The 18,378-nt window shown below is 38.9% G+C and overlaps 1 protein-coding gene across 7 annotated transcripts in view; it reads left to right on the top strand.

Annotated features, from left to right (window-relative positions):
* MYO3A (myosin IIIA) overlaps window positions 1–18,378 on the top strand; it is a 123,747-nt gene that overhangs the window by 78,601 nt on the left and 26,768 nt on the right. For 5 of the 7 annotated variants that reach the window (XM_048294683.1, XM_048294693.1, XM_048294701.1 and 2 more), the window contains 8 exons: window positions 1,812–1,959; window positions 8,723–8,876; window positions 10,109–10,197; window positions 11,912–12,041; window positions 14,441–14,520; window positions 14,655–14,696; window positions 15,135–15,212; window positions 18,165–18,370. In XM_048294683.1, coding sequence (XP_048150640.1) covers window positions 1,812–1,959; window positions 8,723–8,876; window positions 10,109–10,197; window positions 11,912–12,041; window positions 14,441–14,520; window positions 14,655–14,696; window positions 15,135–15,212; window positions 18,165–18,370 — 927 coding nt within the window. The remainder of the gene's footprint in view (window positions 1–1,811; window positions 1,960–8,722; window positions 8,877–10,108; window positions 10,198–11,911; window positions 12,042–14,440; window positions 14,521–14,654; window positions 14,697–15,134; window positions 15,213–18,164; window positions 18,371–18,378) is intronic. The other 2 variants (XM_048294719.1, XM_048294737.1) reach the window with 1 other exon arrangement.

Below are 18,378 nucleotides of genomic sequence, written 5' to 3'. Positions count from 1 at the left end.
AGAGAGATTTTTTTCTAGGAATAATATTGTCTACACTAGAGCCTTTAGTGTAGTTAAGTTCTTTTTCTCTGCTACCTTTTTGTTTATGATACCACCATGTCAAAAATGTTTTGTCCTACTCATAATATATAACGAAAATACAGTAGGTATGGTTGGCAAAAGCATCTGGTGTTTTCCTGTTGATCTTTACTCATTTAACCCTTTCTAAATTACATATTAGCTACTTTTTGTTTTGTATTTTTTTCAGAGTAAACTTTTGATATTCATCATGTTGATTGCATAGGTCAAATTCTGCTCTTATTTACACTGATGCTGTTTCTTTTGTCACTGTTGTTATGAGCATGGTTTCATATATGTGTGGGAATAGTTTTCAAACACATTTACTGAAGGTATTGTCCACTTAACACTTAAAAGGTGACATTTTAAACACCGTATCAATAATAAATAGCTATGGTTTTCAAATCTGTATTTCTTGGATTTTTTTCTTCATAAACATCAGAGGAGAGCCAAGGTTGCAGTCCTAAAATTCATCTAAACTTTCAGTATTTGGTTACAGCAGAGCAACAACAAACAGAATTTTAATCAGTAAGTGATAGGATAAAATCCGTGATAGATGGGGCAGCACTTCTAGCCTGTGTGCCCTCACTTGTCTGTTACGGAGCCCTTTTCAAACTGAGTATTTACTTATTATGCTGGTGAGGAGGGAGAAAATCCAACCTGAAATGTTCACTGTAAAAAAAAACCCAAACAACTTTTGCTTGATCTTGTGGTAGTAAAATAATTTGCATTTACTATTTTTATGTAATTAGCTCTGAAAAAGGAATGGGAGAGTTAATTTTAGCAGTCTATTCATCAAAAATGTAATCTTGAGACAGATGAAACAGTCACCGATTTCAGATCCCTCCACAATGAAATGCTTCTTTTTTTGAGATGGACTTCACAAAGAGGTTTAAGTACTATTCATGAGTGTCTTGAGGCTGATTCTTAATTTCTGATTTCATAAATCTTTATTTAAAAAATAGTTACAGATAGCCGCCCAAAGAGGTTTTATCAAAAGAATGTGATTTATATTTTACTTGCCTAGAAAGACACTAATGACAGCCTCAGTTTATTATAAAATTATATCCTCTTAATTTTTTGCTTCAGCAAATAAATATTAGAGCTTTTTTCCAGTTGCAGAAGTGATCACATATCTTCAGTAAGTCCTACCTAAAATATCAAGCCAAAGTTTTTCCAGTGCTTCTCTGGAATTTAATTGGTAATTTCAATGCATACCACATCCTAGTGCATAAAGTAGTTATTTAGCTGCATAAAATGTCTAGCTAGTCATTCTTTTTACTTTAATGTTAAACTAAGCAATTTTAATTGTTATGAGTAACTAATATGAAGAAATAATACTTAATGACAACAGTCTTTAATTTCACGATGTTGGTGAGTAAAGCCTGTGTTATTACAAGAGAAACAAAAAGAAGTGTGTATTCTTTCTGCACTGTAGTCGGCTTTTTAGAATAATTACTAACAAATATTAGTGTAAAAATAAAATTATAAATCCTCTATTCACTTATCAATTGACTTGGTTGTTGTGTGATTCAGTGTATCTGTTCTGCATATTCAGTAATCTTTGAATTGATCTGCATTTATTGTATTTCAAACAAACAATTATTGTCATTTTAGGAGATATCTGGTTCAGCCAAACTTACCCTGTGTCACTGGTGTTCAGATTTGGCCCATGATTTCCTTTTGTGAAATAGTAATGAAGGTAATTAATGTAAAATAGATACAACAATGGAAAGTATATTTCATCTTTGCAGTGAAAATGATGATGGCTTGAACATTGGAATTCTTGACATCTTTGGCTTTGAGAATTTCAAAAAAAATTCTTTTGAACAACTGTGTATCAACATTGCCAATGAACAAATTCAGTTCTACTTCAATCAACATGTCTTTGCCTGGGAACAGGTATGTGTTGATTATTTTGATAAAGCTTTAGTATTACTGAATGTATGTAATGTTTCTTGTCTCAAGAAACTGCGTTGTTCCTTCTCCGTAATAGGTTGTAAATAACAGATTATAACAAATGGTTTTTAAGTATGTATTCCGTGAAGCAGTGTTTGCTATTTGCAAGTAAAATGCCAACATAAAATGCATTAAATTTGAAATTTACAGTAGCTAAGCAGCACTGTGATAATCTGATTGATGCAAATGCAATATTGTTTTCTTGAGGAATAATGAGTGTTGTAATGTATGATTCTCTAGTTAAAATGTAAATGAGTGGTAACAAAACTTTAAAAGTGCACTGTTCATAATAGTTTACTAATAAGCTTAATGAACACTGAAATTCCATTTTTAAAAACTGCAAATCTCATAATTATTTTGTTCTTATTGAGAAACTAGATCATCTCAGCTAAATAAATAATTTATTGTAAAGCAGAGAAAAGGAATAGCATTGTAAATATAAAAATTTATTAAATTGAAGAGGAGAGGGAAAAACCTCAAAGAATATAATCTCAACTTTGTAAATAATTCCAGGAGACTTAAACTAACCACCTTTAAATCATTGTTCAATATTGTTATTTGAAGAAATAACATGTTTAGGGAAAAAAAATTGATCTTGCTGAAAATTGAAATATTTCAGAATTCTGTATGGCAGAATAGTCAGAATTCAAACTGTAGGTGAAATTATACTTCTGCTGTTTTACTGAAATTATTGGTGTTTATGATACATGGATGAAAATTCTCCTGAATGCTAATTTTAATTGTTAGTACAGTATTTTGTCAGTGTTAATCACTGTTTGTTTTAAGGATGAGACAGATATGAGTTTGGAATGTGTCCATGTATGCAGGTGTGTACATGCATGTACAGGCATGTGTCAGTCTAGAGGTGTCTGTATCTATGTGTAATATGGCAATTTTTTTTAATGGATCAATGTTTTATCCTCTTTCCAATTATTTCAGGAAATGTTGTCTTGCAGTCTTGTATCTTGTAGCTGTTTTTCTAGATTTATGTGCAAGATTATTGACACAAGTATTTCCTTGGTTTTAATATCATCTAAAAGTCAGAGAAAATTTAACTTGATCTGCTATAATTACTTAGGCATCTTCTTTCCAAAGTACACAGGTTCACTAAAGAAGGGCACTTGGCTATTGCTGTTTCTAACAGTTGGAAGATGGAAATAGCACAGACTGCAGCAGCAATGTTTATTCCTGTCAAACCCAGGCACTGTCCAGGTCCCATGGACTTGCATATGTCCACTTTGCTTAAATGTTCCCTAACTTGATCCTCCTATGCTAAGTTTAAGTCTTCCTTGCTCCAGACTTTTTCCCCTTGGTCTCAGGGACCTGGGGTTATCAGTCAAGACCTATGCAAAGAAAGCATTGAATATCTCAGCCTTTTCCATGTCATCCACAAACTTGTTCAGCAGCAGGACTACATTCTCCCTAGCTGCCTTTTGCTGCTGATGGACCTGCCTTGGCTTTCCTAGCCCTATTCCTGTACACCCTAATACTGTCTTAATGTTCCTTCTCTTTTTTGATTGGAGTCAAGTTCAGTGTAATCTGCTTTTACTTGTTGCTAGGTATCCCAGTACAGAACTTTTTGGCCAGACCTATATTAATGCAGAGGTTTGTGGTGTCACTGTGTAGTAGGAACAGTTTGCCCTCTTGCATGTGCCTTGCTGCAGTGTTATTCTGCAGGGTGGTTATTCTGCTACTGAGCAGATGAGGGGAAAAATTAACTTCTTACTTTGACAATATATAGTTTGTCCGTTTCTCCCTGTAGGAAATTAGTACAACAGCTACAGACCCTATGGAAGGGGAAGGTGATCTTTATTTACAGAATCTCTAAGTATGTCAGTTGTACCCATTTCCATTCATTCTCTCCTAGATTTCATTGACTCACACAGAATGCACCACAGTGTGTGTGTGTGTGTCTGTGTCTGTGTGTCTGTGTGTCTGTGTCTGTGTGTCTGTGTCTGTGTGTGTGTGTGTGTTCAAGTGGTCTGGCCAATATAATTTGTGAGTGACATATAGGATAATGGACACCAGCTGGCAAGTCTTCATCATGTCTGTTAGGTTCTTCTTGCTGAAATAGTTTTTGGACATATCTTTTACAGCCTTTAGCAATCATTCTTTGCCTCAAACCCTTATTTACTTCAGTGTCCATACTCTTTAGGCAAGGTCATTATCTGGCTTTCCTTGTTTGGAATATATATATCTTTATGCCTGCAGTCCATTTCCTTGGTGGGCTCATAGGAAAATTGTGTGTGATGTGCTACAACCTCACAGTCTTGCTCCTGCTGTCGGATTTAGAGGGTGTTCCCCTCACTAACTCTCTGCATTGTGTTTTTATGTAAGTGAAGGCCTTCTGTTCTTGATGTAAGCAACTCTTCCCCCAGTTTTATTGTTACGAACATATGTTCTTCATTCAAATCACAGGCTATCACATGGCTATTCTTTTAAGACTCTTTCTTCTGGTGCTTAATCGCAAATTCCCATTCATATTTCATTTATACCAGTCCTAATATTTCTATTACAAGTGTCCACATCCAGCCTGTAATACCAACCAAGTGTCTACCTTAATTTACATTAAACCACTACATCAGATTATATCAAACTTTGTTATATTATCTTGTAGCAGTCTCCAAAGATATTACTACAGCAGTGCAGAATGAGCTATATAGTTCATGTACGTGTGGGTGTAAATCTCCCCCTTTCAGAGACGGGAGATGAGAAATGTGTTATTCTGCATTATAACCCAATGGCACAGAATGATTGATAGTCATTATAAGACATCACTTTTCACTTATTTATTACATGGTTGTCCCAGTTGTACATCACAAAAACAGCCTTTGAGCAAGCAGGGGGCGTCAGAATCTTTTCTGTTCACCGTAAGAACTCTCCTGTGTTGACACCTGTAATATACTTTAATTGTAAATTAAAATAAAAAGTATCACTGATGCAAAAAACAAACATTAGGATGATCTCTGCCCTTTGCTGATGTATCTGCCTGACTTTACAAATGACTTTATATGCAAGGGTTTGTGTCTTAACTCTAAAAGACAGAAGTTATGTTTACAAGAAGGCTGGTGCCAGCAGTCACCAAGACCTTTGTGTTGACTTTCCATTAGCCTGAGCTGACATGGTTTCAGCATTGTCAGTGGTCTCTTTTCTCTATCTGAATCTGAAAAGTGTTCACAGTTTTGCTTTCCTTGGAAGTGTGGCCTACACAAATAAGGCCTCAGTAGTGATGGGGTCAAAGGAAGGAACAGTGATACTATCACAACCTGAGGCTCAGGGTGTCAGCTAGAGTGGAGTGTCTGTGTGCCAACGTGGAGAACTCAAGTCAGAATTAAGGGAATTTATTCTTTATTGTTGACTTAATTTTTGCATTTAATAATAAAGGCTTTTAGGCCTTAAGGCAATCTCCTTTCCCTAATTTAACAGAAAGACTGAAGTGGGTATATAGTTTAAGACAATGCAGATTCCCAGTAGCCAATGGAGACAAATAGATATGTCCCTATCTCTACTGACTGGGGAGAGAATCTGCCCTCTCAACTTAGTCACTGCTTTTAGTCTTGCTGGCACAAGGGGTTTTTTTGTTTAATATAAAGCAAAGCAGAACTTTTGGACCTTCAGTGCTGTCCTTCAGGTTGTTTCCCTTACATATTAGGTACTGATGTAAGTTAATTTCTGTTAGTTCCAAGATCTGCAGGTGACATTGTCCAGCAAGACAGCCTTCCCCTTCCTTTCTTATTTGTCATTTCCCCATAAAAAGTAAAAAGTGTAATGGCAGATAGCTAAAGCATTTTGGAAAGTAGCAAGTTTGCTGTCATTTGAAAGGATGATACTTTTTGCATTAAATGTATGCAATGTTTATTTTACATTCTCATGACAATTTAATCTTCTAGTTTCAGCTGGAAAAGGTTGGTTCTGGATAAGTCTCTGGTGTCTGCATTTGAACCAAAGTGTCATCGTAACATGTTCTCAGCAAAATGGCATTACTTTATTAAACATGAAGACCATTTCCTAATGCATTTAATAATTCTTTTGTTACCACTGAAACAGGTGGTACAAGCTAATGTTACCTAGTTTTGATCATAGAAATTATACCATGCAATAGTAAGATGAGATGGGAGCCCAATTAATAGTGTAACTCAATTATTCCTTTTGACATGCCATCCACAGGAATACTTTCTAACTTCTTGAATTTCAAGAAGTAGCTATTTTGCGGAGCTTTCTTGTCACAAAACATCACGGGGGATTACAAAATCCTGTAGCTGATTCATCTTATTAATTCAAATAAGACCTATTTCATTACAGTTTTATGATGTCCATCGTTAAAGCTTTTATATTTGCTGCTTGTATCCTAATGATGTGGTTGAAACCAGCATTGCATAAGTAAATGTAGTACAGTATCATTTGTGAGTCATCTGTCACACTAGTGCCTGGCTTGGTTATCAGCTGTCCTTCAGGAGCCCATGGGAAGTGATGGAGTGAACTCCTTCATATCCTGCTGGGCAGATGGCAGCATTACCCGAACTGTCAGTGCTGACACTCATTCAACTGTCGAGACACAAAAGACACAAAAAGGTCACATACACTGCAGGCTTGGAGGTCAGGCCCTGCATGCTGGCTGGGCAGGGAGGGGAGCAAATGTTGCTGTTACAGTATAGTAGTACAGCTACTAAGAGTTCCTTTCTTTTTTGAGGAGAACACTTTATCAGCTCTCTAAACCAGCCTCTCTCACAAGCATTTGAAGTTAGGAAAAGTTTATCACTAGATAGGTGGGTTGTGAGAGCTTGTTTGAGGATGCCCAAGTGTCACAGAAACACTTTCCACTGATAGATTCATCCTGAGGAATCTCTTCCCTTTGCCCCCTTGATAAGGGTACTCTAGATAATTCTAGGAAGTAACAGCTGGTTCCATGCACGTCTGTGTGTCAGTGCAGCTGTAGCCCTCAGTTTAGCTGCCGCTGCTCCCATGTTATCTTTGGGAGATAACACAGATTCATACCCTTTCTGCCACCAGCTCCTACAGGTATATAATTAACTTCTTGCCTATATCAGCAATACATTTATTAGTCTCCTGTCTTGTCCTGCTACTCAGGTCATTGATTAAAATAAAAAGCAAAACTCCTCCTGTCCACTGCTTCAGGGGAGGCATGAATGAGGTTAATGTTAAGCTTCTCAAACAAGGAGCCCTCACGGGGCTGTAGGAGAGATTCTTACTGATTACACCCTTGTATGGCATATAAACTGAATTATAACCTATCCTTAAGAGTGAAGAGTGTCCTGGGAAATTAGATCAATCTGGATTCCAGAAGGGTTTAGGTATATATTTCGTGTCCTCTTTCAAATGGATCAGTAGATCTTTATTTATGCCTGTATTTTTAGACCAGTTTTATTGATTTTATTCCTTTTGCTGTTTCTCTGAAGTTAAGAGGAATGAAACAGGTGCTATTCTGTTGTATATGAAAGTGAACTTCTTTTTTAAATGCTCAATGTATTGCCTTCTTCACTCACTCAGATGCAAATGAATGAAACATAAGGAGAGGTCTTCCAAGGTTAGAGGTCTTTGAACTCATTAATATTAGCCATCATTCATTTTTGTGACACTCTTCCCACAATGAATTCAGGATAGCAAAATTGTGATGTTAACACCATACATGAATACAACACTTATAAAGTCCCATCCTTTGGTCAAGGGATGATTTTTAAAGTAGATCAAAAGGCTTAACTCTGTGTTTCACAGTACAGCCTGCACAGGACTGAAGACAGCCCTGGCACAAACAGGATCACTGTGTGGTAGATAACTGCTACTGCTTTACCTAATGCAAGCAAAAATAATGGGGGGTGGAAGTCCCTAGAGCAACTTTCCCTTGGTCAATCTACAGCTTGCTAAAGGATTAAGGAAGGTCATTCTTGTGTTCTCCAGCTATAATCTAAATTATATTCAAGATAAAACCATTGCAACACACTGTGTGGACACATTTGTTATTTGCTTTTTCTTAGTCTGGGAGGAATCCAGAGATATTTGCAGTCTTCAGGAGAAAACCAGCCAGACCAAACCAAACAAAAAAAGCAAACCCAAAAAGTCCACCCCACCGGCTTTTCTGTTGTTTTTAGATCTTGGGGAATACCTTTCCCCAGTTCTTTAAAATGAGTGAAATGTGTTAGAGGCAATTCTGAGGCAATTTATTTAATTTCTAGGAAGTATGTACACAATTCTTTAATTTTTAGAAAGTATGTGCATCTTTCTTCTCCACATAAGAATTTTTCGAGATGTTTGCGGAGGGATCAAACAAAGCCACTGTAACCTATAGTCACTTTTGTAAATCTTAGCCATCACTTAGATCTGAGCAATGAATTGGGAATGTAAATATAGCTCTAAATGGTTAAGAAATTTTCTACCTTTCAGACCAAGGAAATAAATAGGCCCTGAGATCTCTATTTGCAAACACTATACTTTATCTTCTTCGACTGTTTCTTTAATTCTTGCTATTCCTGTAAAGTATCTTACTTTACCAAATATGCCATAGGAGTATTGAATTTACATATTCAAAACCAAAATCCCATCTGACACTTGTTTCTGCAAAACCTTAATGTCTTTAGCCCTGAGGCATACTTTCTCAGTGTCGTTTTAATTTGCTACAATTGACAGTTTGAGACTTATTTTCTGAAGCGGTTCTGTATGCACAGAGCATGCCTTCTGTTTCTTGCTGCAGAATGAATACCTTTACGAAGGTGTTGATGCAAGAGTTATAGAATACGAGGACAACAGGCCCCTCCTAGATATGTTCCTGCAGAAACCAATGGGTTTATTGTCTCTGCTGGATGAGGAAAGTCGATTCCCACAAGCAACAGATCAGACGCTTGTAGGTAAGTATATGGTTCATTTCACAGTTTTGCAGCTTGTCTTCTGTTAGATTTTTGTTTGGCATATACAGCTTGGACTACATGCTAGTTATTTTTAGTGACTCCCCATTTCAGTATCACAGTGTGTTTGAGGGAGACATGCATGCAGGAATGCTTGTGTCCTTGAAGTTCATAGAGAAACATCAGGAGTACAAATGAACCTAAACTGCTGATCCAGGTTTCAAGTTCTCTGGCCTTCAGGAATTTTTTGCTGCAGAGCTTGAAAAGTAAAGATCAAACTGAGTTAAAACTCTAGGTTCACAGACCAAGAACACTGTTTGCAAAGTTGAGTCATGTTCAGCTCTGAGATTTTTGATGAGCAGTATCTGAGCAAGAAGCTTAATACTTTTTAAGAGTAATGACTGCACACATGCTTCAGTGCCTTTCAGCAAATTATGCTTCCTGAGTGTTTTCTATTCACAAATTAAAATTAAAAAACCTAAATTCATTGTAGTTCAGATCCTGGCTATTTCAGTGCTATCGAGTAGTTGCAGTTACCGGTGACTTAGTTATGTCAGTGGTATTTCTGTGCAGATAAATCCTTGTTTAACTCATTTTTGAATGTGCAGAGTGTCAGATTAGAGTTTTTACCAACACCCAATTACAAAACTTAATAACATCCAGTAACAATGCCCATGCTAAATCAATTCTATGAGTCTGTTGTTCTTCTAGCCTCATACTTTTTATGAGGTTAGAAGAACTCTACAGTACTGAAGCCCTCAATCAATCAGTAAATGTTTTCTCACAATTCCTCAAGGAATCCTTAGGAAAGATTACTACATTGTTTCATATATTTAGATCTAAATCTTGGAAAGGCAAGCCCTGGAAGTGTTCAAAACTCATGTGGATGTGTCACCTGGCTTAGTGGTGAACACAGTGGTGCTGGCTTAAAGGTTGGACTCAATGATCTTATACTTCTTTTCCCACCTTACTGATTCTATGATTCTATGATTTTCTGAGGTCACACATTAAAAAATTGATACAAAGTAAGTAACTTGTCCAAGAGCTCCCATATTCTTTATCCAGAGTCTTTTGTTGCAAGACCATTATGGTATCTCTGTCCTTGAAAGCCTCAGTGTCTGTTTTGTGCCTCTGCATTGGCTGAGAAGTCAGGCAATATCCTTGGAGGGATACAGCTTCAGAAGAGAATGATTGTACAGTAACTCTGGTAAAATAAGCTGTGTGTTTCCTTTCAGAAAAATTTGAAGATAATTTGAAGTCAAAATACTTTTGGAGACCCAAAAGAGTAGATCTAACCTTTGGAATTTATCATTATGCAGGAAAGGTAAGACACCTGATGATGTTAGTTGGGGAATGGTAGGGTTGGAAGGAAGTAGAAGAGGTCACCTGGGTTGGTTCTCAGCAATTATCTATTCAGTCCAGACATGGGTATGTTGGCAAGGTCTCACACATCACAACTAAATTAAGAAGCTATTATCCCTCATGAAAAAAAAAAAAATAAATAGCAGTAGTATATTTTTCTTAAATGTCACCAGGTAAATGAACTGACTGTATTATAGAAGACCCAAAACATAACTGGTGTGTAATGCAACTCAGTGCTCTTCCCCTTAGTTCCTCAAAGTCCTACACCATGCTTGTTCCCACTGTTTCTAACCAGGACCCAGCTCCATTCTTTCTACTACCTCCTGCACCCCATCAGCCTTACTTAGTTCTTTACTTTGTCATCATCCAGACAGAGAGTGCAGGCCCTGCTTCCTGCTTCATTCAATGAGCAGCATCGTGCCTTCCTGTACAAAGTGACTTGCTGCACATGCCATGCAAACACAGGAGGAGCTGCTCTTACACTGCAGCAAGACGACACTGGCCACCTGAACCTTGCCTTGGGAAAGCAGGAGCTCCCATCTCCTTCTGAGCTCTTTTAAAGAGTACAAGAGTGAGCACTGATGTCTCTCATAGGAAACCATGTTGGGTCTTTGCAGTGCTGGAGACAAATACTGCCCATCAGCTGATGGAAGATAACTTACCCCTTAAGTAAGACAGCCAGCAACAAAGAGCCTCTTGTAACTCCTCTGAACCTCATCTCCAGCTGAGTTGCATTTCACCAGCCTAGCATAACTCACTGCAAGGCATGGAAAGCCAGGTCTTCCTGTACCATTCCTGTTACCAGCCACTGAATATGGGGATTACACCAGTTCCCCATCAGTGTTCAACAAGCTCTTTCATTAGGAAGTTTCTTCTGCTGTCTAACTTATGCCTCCATTGCTGTCATATAAATTCATTACCCCTAGTCCAGTTTACTGTGGAACTGGAAAAAAAAATTATTTCCTTTTCCTTTACAAGTCTTTTTCATCATTTAAGACTGCTGCAGAGTTATTTTGTGATGGATTTTTCTAAATTAAGCATCCCAGTATCTTCTACCCTTCTTGACAGGTCAAGTTTTCTTTTGAATCCCTTAGATTACCACTGAGATAGAACCCTGAAGTTACATTTTGAGTTACATACACCATTCTTAGAGAGATTTCAATTGCCAGTATGTAGTTTGTGATTCTACAAACTTCCTCTACAATTAATACAGAGATCTCTAGGAAGAGTGTTAAGTCCTGGGTCCAGTACAGCACAATATAAATAACACAGAAAGATTGTACAGTCATATGGATAATCCTGTGAGATGTGGTTGAAATCAAGTGCATTGTAATTGTGCATTTACATATGTACTGGTGTAAACAAGGACCACAATACACTTGTCCTAGTGATAAATCCACACAAATTAAAACCGCTATTAACATATCTGCATTAGAAAAATGAATGCCTCAAGCTACTTTGGAATGATGGATTTGCTTTCAGTGATCTTCATCATATCTCAGTATTGAAAAGTTAGAACTTCCAGTGATCAAAAGACAGACTGTAAGCAAGAGTGAGCCTGATGGCTGAAGAACTATTTGTGTATCTTGATACATCAAAAGCCCTATTCCAGAAAGCCTGAATTTACAATTACTTTTCAAAACCCAAGAAGACATATAAATGTACTTTTTAAACAGGTTCTATATAATGCAAGTGGATTCCTAGCCAAAAATAGAGATACTCTGCCAGCTGATATTGTGCTGCTACTGCGATCATCTGAAAACAACCTGACGCGACAGCTGGTAACCCATCCTCTCACAAAAACAGGTATTGCTGTTGTGGTGATCTTCTTAGCTTTCTTTAGCCATCATGATGACCACTGCTAGGTTTCATATGACCATTAATTGATGACATTATACATTTTGTGGCTTAACTTTCCAACCATAGAATCTATACTGAATGGAGCCCCAGCCATCTCAAGCTGCCGGGTCTGGTCAAGTGCCAAGGAAGTGGTAGAGACTTCTTTCAGGCCCCTCTCTTCAGGGTAGGGGATCAAGACAGGGAGTGTAGTTCATCTCTTGAGTTGAGGACTGAACAGGAAGGGTCAGGTAAGTCACTGGCCTGTTTTGGACAGGGCATATATAAATTGCCTCAGTGCAATTTATCTCTAAATGGTAGAGAACAAAGGTTGGGGCTCCTAACATCTGCTGCAAAGAGTGAGAAGACACTCCTCTATTTCCTCAGTCTTAAGAGTCCTTTACAAAAGGTAAATGATGGGGTCCTAGTAGTAAGCTCTTCCTCAAGGAATTCAGAAGTTGAGGTGAAGGAATAAAACTGGCTCCATGGAAATTACTCCTAAATTGCACCTTACTTGAACTATGTCCTTGCAAAATGTCCTACCTTCCACTTCAGGATGATGGGTAAGTCTCCTTGCAACCAGTTTGTTATTGTGTTGTAGTACTCCCTGTGTGATGGCATTGATGCCATACAGTACTTTCTTGTGTAACTACACAGGAGACATATTTCTAGAAGAACAGAAAAGCTAAATTGGAAGAGCCTAATGGAAATGAAAATGTTATCATAACTTACAGAAGCTGAGGCTTTGGCAAGGCTTCGGTTCTTTACAAAGGGAGCATTGCTAATAGAATGCAAAATTCGGTCTTGAAATTTTATTTTAAGTGAGTGTTCCTGGGAAAGCACAGAGCTCAATGTCCTTGCCTGAACTTTTTGACTCGTTGATATCTGCTAATATACTAAACTATAATTTCCAAAGAGTCAAAGTAAGCGTCCAAATGGTTCCAAGAACTGATCCCAAGTCTTAATGTTTTGCAAGATAACTCTGAAGGCTGTTTTAGTCTTCTTGTTAAATATTGTGAAATGCTGCATGTAGCCTTTCAAAACTGACCCAAACCATCCAGCCACAGCCAGCTAAAAGTTAGGTTTCTGATCTATGTTATTAATCTAGAATCAGAGTAATTGTAGAGGTTTACCCAAAGTCCAACCCATCTTGCCTGTCTCAGGTGTTTCTCTTGGGATGGGGAAAACCTCCTCTGAAGGTGTGTCTCTCCACTGAGTACAGCAGGGATCCTCTAGACGCCTCACTTTCAGATAGCTAAAGTTAGCTGTGAGTAATCCTCTCTTTTTTCTTCCCACCTGTGATATTCAGCTGAACCCCAGGGAGGTTTAGCCCTTGATATCATCACACGATACCTGATGCATTACCATGACACATATTTGCAGCTGTTATTCCAGCTCTTGCCCACCTCTTCCTGATAGTAGCTGCGCACAGAGATACAGGCTCTCCCAGTGGAGAGGGAGATCCCAGAGGTGTTACGTTATTAGCTGAAGCAGTGGCAGCATGCAGCAATGGTTAGAGTTTATCAAGACAGAGAGACATGATGGAAAGCTCAGCAGAGTTTTCATTATTCCTTGAAAAGACCAGTGTCTGTGTAAAGCATGCCAACACACCTAGTCCTTCAAAGTCATCATAATGAAGGTATTGCTTGATTTAGAATTCCAAAGTTAGAGCCTTAAGACTTTGTCTGTGCTAGTAAACCAAGAGCCAGTGAACAGCAGCTGACACACTCCCACAGGACTGCTCATTCTGATTAATGGCTAGAATGCCTCCCTGGGACAGTTTTTGTCCCTAGTAGCTACCAGTCAGCTAGTAGCCTCCCAGGAGTACCCAGCCACACTTCAGAGAAAGGACAGGCCAGTGATGGTTTCCAGAAAGCTCTGTGGAAAGAGACAACCTTATTTTTACCAGGGGGTTGAAAGAGTAGTGGAGTCTAGAGTTTAGGTGTATAATCTTGAGTCATGCCATGTCACTTTTCCTCAGGGACAGACAAGGGTGCTAGCCCTTTTTTTTTAAACTAATATGTAGCACTAGAACTAGAATAGTACAATAACATTCTTAGGGTAAAACCACATGGATGCTCTAAGATGTATCTTTCTTACCTTCTACAGCAGTCAGTTTATTTTTTTATCTAGTAGATGACATATGAGCTGAAGGAGAAAAAATCATCCTATTCCGTGTTCATGCAACTTCTTCAGAGCTCATTCCATCCCAAGGGTTAAAGGGGAAACGAGGACATGCTCTGAAAAAAGTCAATGACCTTTATAATCATATGGTTGCACTGGGGCATGAATAAGGTGTTTCAGCATCGCTTTTAGTTTAGATGAGATGTAAGCACTTTGGTAGGTTGCTTTCTTTCATCTTCCCATAGGTAACCTGGCACACACCAAAAGCAAAACTACAATCAGTTACCAAATGTGGACCTCCCAAAAATCAATCAGTCATACAAAGGTAAGAAAACTATTTTGTGATTCTGCATTGAAGCCTAATTTAAACTAGAAAGGCAGTAGTTGTTTTGGTGTTGAAAGTAAGCAAGTAACCCCTTCCTTGGTTTTTCTCCCTCTCCTATTTTCTTTTCTGTTTAGCTGGATATCTTTGTGTTGTGCAATTCATATTCCTTCCGTGAGGTAAAAAACTAACATTTCCCTTCTTTCTGGCTATAGTTCTATAACAACTTCAGGGAAAAAAAAAAATACAATTTCCTAGCTGTGTTGTAGCAAAAAGAGAAATTTAAATATTGGTGTGGAGTATAGCCACATTCCTTAGAGAACTAGCAAATTAAGAGTGATGATGAAATAATAGACAGGACCTCAGACATTGTCCGGTTATTTGTGGCAGTTATTAGATTCTCTGTTATCAACTTGTGCCCTTTGTGTGTGTGAATGTTTGTATAGCAAAGTATTGGTGTAATTGATTTGTGCTAGTGATCATGGTGTAATTTGTGCTGTTTAGAATACTTTTTAAATTATTTATCTTCTCTGAGGGGTGCTTTCTTGGGGCATTGGAAAGGGCACTACAGGCTAACTAGAGATCAAAAGTGTAATTTTTTTTCTTCATCTTTATAGAATGAAGCAGGAGATACTGGACATCATCCAAGAGAGACAACCAGCATGAAAACACAGACAGTCGCTTCTTATTTTAGAGTAAGATATCAGATCTTCTAATAAATATTTCTAGAGTACAATAAATGTTTATTCTTTTACTTTTTGAAATGCACCTGTTGAGTTAGAGTCATTAGTGATCCATTTGGAATTTGTGAACTGCATATATGGTGCAGCAGTCTGTGCAGTTCAAATATCTTGAGGAGATTGTGATGTTTCATGTTTAACTGTACTTGATTACACAGCCACATTGCTGTCATGATGATGTATGATGATCAATATTAATCTTTCACTTGCTTGTTTTTCCACCAAGGAAGATAAAGGGAGATTGGACATTTGTGGTATATACAGCATTTCTTTAAGGGTTTAAGAAAGAGGGAGAAGTTAATTGGAAGCAGAAGCTCCAGAGAAAGTTCTTGATGGTCACTGCAAAGAGACTGCCCAGAGTTTATGTTTGTGGCTCCTTCAGCAGTGCTCTGGACCTTCCCAAGCACTGGCTGTGCTGCTGGTCCTAAAATAGAAAATAGCAGGGAAGAGCATCCTTTCCTCTGAAGTGGTGCACAGAGTTGGTTCTGGTCTGAATATCCAGCTCTTGTTTAGTCATCTCTCCCAGCAAACCATAAAGTGGCTGAGGGGATGTTCATGATGGATTGGACACCCAACTCAAAGGAATACCAAGTAAGTTTGCTGATGACACTAAATTGGGAGGAGCTGTTGACTCCCTTGAGGGCAGAGGCCCTGCAGAGAGACCTCGACAATTCAGAGGTCTGGGCAGTCACCAACCATGTGAATTTTGACAAGGGCAAGTGCTGCATTCTGCACCCAGGGTGGGGCAACCCTGGTTGTGTGCACAGACTGGGGAATGAGAGGCTGGAGAGCAGTGCCAGGGAAATGGACCTGGGGGTCCTGGTCCATGGCAGGTTGAACATGAGCCAGCAGTGCCCTGGCAGCCAGGAGGGCCAAGCATGTCCTGGAGTGCATCAGGCACAGCATCGCCAGCCGGGCAAGGGAGGGATTGTCCCATTCTGCTCTGCACTGGGGCGGCCTCACCTCGAGTCCTGGGGGCAATTCTGGGTGCCACAGTATAAGAAAAATATTAAACTATTAGAGAGCTTCCGAAGGAGGATCATGAGGATGGTGAAGGAGCAGAAGCTGTATGGGGAGAGGCTGAGGTGACTTGGTCTGTTCAGTCTGGAGAAGAAGAGACTGAGGGGAGACCTCATTGTAACCTTCAACCACTTCACTAGGGGAAGCAGAGGGCAGGTACTGATCTCTTCACTCTCGTGACCAGTAACAGAACACGAGGAAAAGGCATGAAGCTGAGCAAAGGGAGGCTTAAGTTGGATATATGGAAAAAGTTCTTCCCCCAGAGGGTGGTTGGGCACTGGAACAGCTCCCCAGGGAAGTGGCCACAGCACCAAATCTGACAGAGTTCCAGAAGCATTTGGACAATACTCTCGGGCACATGGTGTGATACTTGGGGTGTCCTGCCCAGGGCCAGGAGTTGGACTTGATGATCCTGATGGGTTCCTTCCATCTCAGTATATTCTATGATTTTATGACCCATAAGAGTTCATTTACATCTATGTCAGAACAATAAGGAGCCAGATCTCTCTTTTGTAGATACAATTGCACACCTTTGTGGGCTGTGACGGATAATTTCAGTTTAGGTATCATGGTGGTCCAAAACTACATACTGGTCAAATATTCTAGATGGAAAAAAATAGTGACTCTCATTCAAATTAATGTCTATGATTCAGTGCATTATCAGCACTTCTAGCATCAGAGGCTGCAAATGAGTTAATTATGTTTACACTTTTCTGATACTATTTTCTGTAGTGGAAATCCTTGCTTAGATCATGATAGCTAATTCTCTTAAATGAAAATTCAGCTTCAGCCCCATTGATTTACTCATACACAGAAATCTATGGGTAACTGAGAAAAGCATATGCCACCTCAGACTGCATGGAAAAAAAGATGTCCATTAGCGTGTCCTATTTGTTTTCAGTTGGCACACTGGTGATGGAGCTAATTAAGCACTTTGTTGCATGGTGCAGCTTCTGCCCAGAATGGAATTGCACATTTTAATAGGAGACATATGGCTCTTGACGTCCTACACTGGTTTCATGTAACCAACCCACTGCTGAGTTGCATTATCTCCTGGCTGCCTCTTTCTGTTGAGTCAGGTTGAATCTTGAGGAATGAGCCTGTTCATTTGTGTTTTAATAAGATCCTCCCATGAGGCAATTTTTCAAAACACCAGTCAAGGTTGTTTACAGTCAGATTCCCCTCAGCTGGCATGGGGAGCTACAATCTGCATCCCCTCCACTAGCCTGGTACCCTGTGAGGTGGGAAAAATGCAATTTTGGAATTGTGATCTTGTGTACTTCTAGTTTTGCTCTCCTAAAAAGAGAGGAGACTCTCCCCTCTTGGCAGGGCAGTTATAGTATCACCATCAGTCTATACACTCAACAGGACATGCCAAGATCAGAGCAGTTCAACCAGCCCTTCTTCTGGGGTAGCCTTAGTTTCCTCCAGTCTAATGAAGGAATTGAAATATTTACTGGCTTGCTGCTCTTCCCCTTCCCATCCGTAGATGGATGATTTACTCTCTGGGTGAACAACAATAAAAAGAAATGGGCTGTAATTACCTAAAAAAGCTCCAAGATAAGCAAATAAATGTAACAAGTGTAAGTGTTCTGTCCTGTGTTGGACATGATGGAAACCTGTGAGAATGTCCTGGATGAAATTTGGTACATTTATTTGAAATCAGTGTTTCTCTCAATAGTACACATTAGTAGCTTAGAGATCTCATAAAAGCTAGAATTGGTTTTGGGTCATTTACTTCATCTACTCTTAAAGTACCAGCTTAATGAAATGTAAATGGTTTTGGACATGATTCTGATCATATGAAATAAAATTTCAACTACACATGGACCTATATACAAGTTTCATAAGTATCCTGGTGACAGGTCTCTTGTTACTTTTTTGCAGTATTCTCTGATGGATTTGTTATCCAAAATGGTTGTTGGCCAGCCTCATTTTGTCAGATGCATCAAGCCAAACAACGACCGGCAGGCAAACAAGTTTGACAAAGAGAAAGTGTTGGTTCAGCTGCGTTACACGGGAATTCTGGAGACAGCAAGGATTCGAAGACAGGGTTATTCGCACCGTATACTCTTCGCTAACTTCATAAAACGGTAACATC

This window comes from Corvus hawaiiensis, chromosome 1 (assembly GCF_020740725.1).
Source record: "Corvus hawaiiensis isolate bCorHaw1 chromosome 1, bCorHaw1.pri.cur, whole genome shotgun sequence".
In the NCBI taxonomy this organism is placed as follows: domain Eukaryota; kingdom Metazoa; phylum Chordata; class Aves; order Passeriformes; family Corvidae; genus Corvus; species Corvus hawaiiensis.
The sequence above is the reverse complement of the archived record's forward strand: the minus strand, read 5'-3'. Positions and strand labels throughout refer to the sequence as shown.